Genomic DNA, 5640 nt, shown 5'->3' with positions numbered 1-5640 from the left:
TTTTTTTTATGCTTTGGATACCATGTTGAAGGGTTAGTGCCTCTTGGAAGTTTCCCCTCATTTATGGAGGGAGGGACATTCTTTCCACTGGGATTTCTGACAGCCTCAAAATACTGACAGGGCTAATAAGAATTCCCCTCAGTGTCCAAAAGTATAAAAAAAAAAAAAAGCGTTGGCTGAACTTGTATTTGAATTGATTGCTTTTCCAAAGATGTAAAACTATTTATTTCTTTTGCAGCAAACTGTTGAATAATGACATTTTCCATACATGTCTCCTGGCCTGTGCTGTGGAAGTTGTCATATCTGCTTATGCAAGTAAGAAAAATATGAAATATAGCTTTCTTTTCTAGTGTTCCTAAGATGTGTAATTTATGACTTAGTTTGTCTACGTATTTTTTTTCTCTCCAGTACGTCATGGTAATTGGTACTGAAAATGTGTTATTCAGGCTATAGGATAATGCATGTACACATTAAAGTGGACCTTTACCTATATCTTCAAAATTACAACAAACACACCTTTTAGAAACGTTTAGTAATGACAATCTACCAACACATACTTCTAGATAATTGCCGGCTTTGTATTTATTGTATACCTTTTTTCTCTTCTCTTCCCTAGTCTTCTCACAGTGGCCATGTTAACTAAGGGCAGATTACTAGCCTTGCAATTACTGTCTAGATTTCTGGCACATGTGACTAGGACATGTGACCATGCACCATCTCAGGGGAGGAAAATGCCTTTCCCTGAGATCTCGTGAGATTACAGATTAGATTTCCCAGCAAAGCTCTGCTGATGACAAGACAATCCCAGTGTGCATTGCTGTGCCAAACTGGAGTAATTTTGCCCCTTCAAAGCAGGAAGTGAATGCTTTGCAAGTGTAAGGATTTCAAAATCGCAGCATTTTACACCTGACATGTATGTTTTTATTAATCATCATACATAGAGAGATGCATTGGTAGAATTTGATTTTTGAGTGTAAAGGTCCGCTTTAATGAGAACCCTTTACAGGATCAAGAGCTAGTTATTAAATTAAATCAGAATCCATTTGGAGGCATTAAATGAATTCTGCAGTTTAGAACTAATGGAGTAGATTATTTACAGTTTCATTGGTTGAACAAATTAAGCTGACAAAATGGATTGGTACAGGTACCCTCCATTTGTTTTGAAAACTACAGCATTGGTTTACTGCACATTTATGTCTAGGGGTCATCTGGTGCAAAGCAGTTTTACTTGCCTGATCCCCTCTCCCACTGTCCCCAAGACCAGCACCCCCTACTTTTCGGTGGTCAAAGGGCCCTCTGACGTCATCACACCTAACGCAGGGCCCATAGCCCATAGGGATATTCCACAACGGAAGCAGAAGACAAAGAGGCGAGCGCCGACTGCTGGGAGAGTGGGAATTAGGTATCCCTCTGCTGAGGCCATAATGTTTAATACAGAGCCCATAGATGTGCATTATACATAAGAACACAGTGGACAGTCCACAAGCCGGAGCGGAGGGGAGAAACGTGAGTGCTGACCAATGAGGGGGAGAAGATCAAGGTAAGTGAAACTGCTTTACACCAGTCCCCTAGGTTAACCCTTGCAGTGCAGGATTAAATGAAACCTATATCGTGAGAGATGGGGTGCTTTTGTTGATTTTTTTTTTTTTTCTTCTGAAATTTCTAGATGTGTAGCCGTCTCTGACTTCAAGACTTTATTAATCACTTGTCTGAAAAAAGTAATGTCAGCAAGTGATGTCAGAGTTTTTTGTTCTGCTTACGTTTTCCTGATAAGTAGATTCCTGATAATCCCAGCCAAATAATTTGAATTATCTGCATCGGTAGCACATCTTTTTCTTTAGTACAGGATTCCTTTAGGTCACCCGTTCACATCTTCTGTTTTATTTTTTCCCCCAACTAATTAAAAAAATTAAAATAAAAAGGTTTTACGTAGAGTTGAGTTTTAGCTTGGTGTAAAGTTAATATAATTGGACTAACTGGGTGTAATCCAGGGAGATAATAACACGGTGATTGCTTACAACAGTTGATGAACAAAATATTTAAGTACAAGCCTGAGTTACCTGATATTTTCCATTTACTAGGAAACCCCTTCAGGAGCCAATCCAGTGCAGAAACAGCAGTGTCCTTTCCATGGATTCTTAATGTCTTTGAACAGAAAGCATTTGACTTTTATAAAGTAATTGAGAGCTTTATTAAAGCTGAACCAAGTCTAACAAAGGACATGATCAAACACCTTGAGCGCTGCGAGCACATGATTATGGAAAGTTTGGCCTGGCAATCGGTGAGTGATTTAAAGTCCTAACAACACATTTGTTTTTTTACTTTTTTGTGTAAGACAGAAGTATAATGTTGACTGTGGATAAAGACATTCTTTATAATTAAGGTGCTCTTTCCCATAGATGAGTAGCTCTGTGGTCTGAAAACTCCTTCACATACAGTAGAGATGTTTTTTAGCCATCAGTTTACATGCAGAGCAATGGAAAGGAAGCAATTGGGAGTTATTTATTTGTTATTGCTTACTAGTTGAAAGATGTTTTCTATCCGAGACCTTTCTACTGCCTTGCCTTCACCTTTATTTTATGCTGGCCCCAAGGTGAAATCTTATAGGCAGGCTCATGCACTCAGCTGTAGGAGTGTCTTATTTATTTTAGCCTTTTTCACTGTTATACTGTATTTTATACTTCCTAAGAACAGCCACCACAACAGTTCTGTTACTACATTTCCTATCCCAAACATTTCCAGGCCATGTTTTCAGTGCTGTGGTAATTTGACTGAACATTACATGGTCGTGCAACACTGTACCAAAATACATTTTATACCATTGACCCCTTACTGAAATGTTGACATTCCAAGGTGATCAAATTTTTGATTCCGTTTGGAAATGAAGAAGCATGCTGATACTGAGGCAGGTAAGGTGGGCTTAGTATTTAAGTTTCTTGTGAAGCCACGTGCAAGTCTTTTGTTATTACTTGAAGAATGTTCCTTGGAGAATGAAATGGCATTGCACTTCAATTGCATTGTGTAAAATGGTTGGAGGTCATGGACAAACCAAAAACACTTTAAACACCCCCACAGCAATCTTTGTTGCTCTCGCTGTGTATTGCTTTTAGGCCACAGCTTCAAATAAAGGAAGGGTTTCTGCTCTTAAATGATAATGTGTTGTCTGAACATTTAAATTGGGGAGCTCCTGGCCAATATCCCTTTGCCAGTCCTGTATTAAAAATACCTTAAAGGATCAATCTTCCATTACTTGTCGTAATTAGAACTCGTTTGTAAAGAAGGAATTGTCTTCTCATTTTCAGTCCATAATTCGCCCTTCACTACCTTAGTGCCTCTCTCTCCTGCTACTTTCCTATGACTGCAGTTAGATATGTTCCTCCTATGGTGGACCTAGAGAGTTTTCCTAGCAACAAACCTTCGGAGATACCTAAAACAATCTACTGCTTTTTCTTCTCTTGGGGGAACTGCTAGACCAGAAGGTTAGTGTACTGGTTCAATGCTTTCTACTCATGTCTTTGTAGTCAAGAATCCCCCAGGGAGTTCCACATAAAGGACTTGTTCACACGACCTCCAGAGCAGACCTGGATGCCTTTCTGCATATGTGTTTATGCACATTTTTCACGCGTTCCGGTTAGGGTTGCCACCTTTTCTCCAAGTGAAACCCGAACACTCTAGTAGCCCCTATCTTAATTTTGGTTGACCCTGTCTGCCTAACATCTTGTGTCCGGGTTTCTGCTGCCATGAAACCCGGACACAGCATTCAAAACCCGAACTGTCCGGGTGAACCCTGGACAGGTGGCAACCCTAGTTCCTGTGCATTTTTCTTAAATTGGTTTTGCTTGGGTTTAAGCGCGTTCTTGTGTGTTCTGGTGTGATTTATATGCAATTGCATTCATTTTTGTGTGTTTCAGTGTGAAACAATGCTGCTGTATTTTTGTTGAAAGCTCTGGAACTGAGCGCAGTGGTGTGAAGTAGCCTCATTGAAAACCATTGGGGTCAATATGTATGCGTTTTTTGTTTAGATCAAGAACGCAGCAGTCTGGAGATGGTATGAACAAGCCCAAATTCTGAACCTCAAGTCCACAAGATATTTTGAATGGACTCTTATTTACTCAGTGAGATCAATTTTGAAGGAGCCTTGTTTCATGGTGACTTTATTTGAGTAATGCTCATCTGCAGGCTCCCATAAGAATGGCGTTGCAGAAGTTTCTGCACCTAGTTGTGAAATTGGGAGAAGTGGGTCGATTCTTCTACACTAGACTCGTCTACTCGTACATAGAAGTGACTAGAGCTCTGTTTGCTGCTCTGAGTCCTGGTCTTACAATTGATATCTAAAACCTTTTCTTTGGTGGGGATTGGGTTGCGCAACTGGACTGTTAAATTTCTTTTGAGAAAAGCACATATCGGCATAGAGGTACTCTAAATAAACACCATCTCATAAGGAATTGATGTCTTGACTATAAGAATCCTTCTTCTGCATTAGCTCATGCAGGAGTTTTTGGCCTGGTTCTCCATTGTCTACTACTAGGGATGTCCAGCTACCAGTTCAGATACCAATGCCGATACATGGCATTTTCACAAGAACTACCAGAGTTGCAGCTGTGACTGGTCTCTGGCGATCCACCACTGTCCTGAAATCATTAGTCTATTGCTTTAGAAAATATCGCATGACAATAAACAAAAATGTATCGGTACTTGTATCTGTGAGTACTTGGGAAATTATCAGTACTTGGAAAAATGGTATATATAGGTATTAAAATGGGGATATACAAATCCCAGGAGCTCTGTTTGCTCCTTAAAAATGACAGCTGCCTCACAACTTTTGAGTTTTTCTCTAGTCTAGTCCTGGAGCTGGAAAAGTATCTGAATATGTACTGAATATGTCCCTATCTACTACTGATGCCTTTTTTTTTTATCAGGGGTTTGTTCTGTTTGAGAATACTGTCTGTGTACTCTTTCTGCATTTTGTCATTGTCTATGTACAGTATCTTTTGTTATTGTTCTAGTTTTACAACTGTTAAATGTTAAGTAAGAGTAACTGATTTAAAAGAAAAGATTTGCTGTAGAAACAGATGTCCCCTAAACTTTTAGATTTCCACTCACTTTCTCTTTTAGTGACAATGGTCACCAGAACAAATAGAGGGATGAAATGTATGTACCTTATGTTCATGAAGGCTAAGAACAATTTTTTAGCAAGTGTAAAAAAATATCTGTTAATCTTGCTGAAATGCAGTGCCCTTGTCACATCCTGTGAGCTGTACAGACAGGAAAAAAAGTGATTACATTTGTGTTGACTACTACTCCTATCGCCTGCATGGAATGAAGACGAACAAAAACAGACATGTTCTACTTGCAGCCAGGGACAGAAAGGGTCTGATTTCAAAGGATTGTTAGGTGAAAAAAGAAAACTAATACAGCCACCTAATAAAGGACTGGCAAATTGGAATATGTAAATTTGGGGGTTTTGAGGTTAAATACGAGCAACTACCATTCAAATACATCATATGTCTGCCTAGTGCATAAAAATGAAGCTTCTAAAAAATATTTTCACCATAATAGCATTTTTCGCATATTTAAAAAGTGCGTATGTCTAATATAAATATCTTCTTTTTTTTTTTTTTTTTTTTTTTTTTTTTTTTT

The 5640-nt window shown here is 38.8% G+C and overlaps 1 protein-coding gene across 1 annotated transcript in view; it reads left to right on the top strand.

Moving 5' to 3' along the window:
- The window catches only part of RB1 (RB transcriptional corepressor 1), a 131055-nt gene that overhangs the window by 39185 nt on the left and 86230 nt on the right, over window positions 1-5640 (top strand). Inside the window, exons 16-17 of the mRNA XM_018563237.1 lie at window positions 239-315; window positions 2082-2281. Coding sequence (XP_018418739.1) covers window positions 239-315; window positions 2082-2281 — 277 coding nt within the window. The remainder of the gene's footprint in view (window positions 1-238; window positions 316-2081; window positions 2282-5640) is intronic.

This window comes from Nanorana parkeri, unplaced genomic scaffold (assembly GCF_000935625.1).
Source record: "Nanorana parkeri isolate BGI_ZX_2015 unplaced genomic scaffold, ASM93562v1 scaffold644, whole genome shotgun sequence".
Lineage (NCBI taxonomy): Eukaryota > Metazoa > Chordata > Amphibia > Anura > Dicroglossidae > Nanorana > Nanorana parkeri.
Note: the sequence above shows the minus strand (reverse complement) of the source record. Positions and strands in the feature narration are given on the sequence as shown.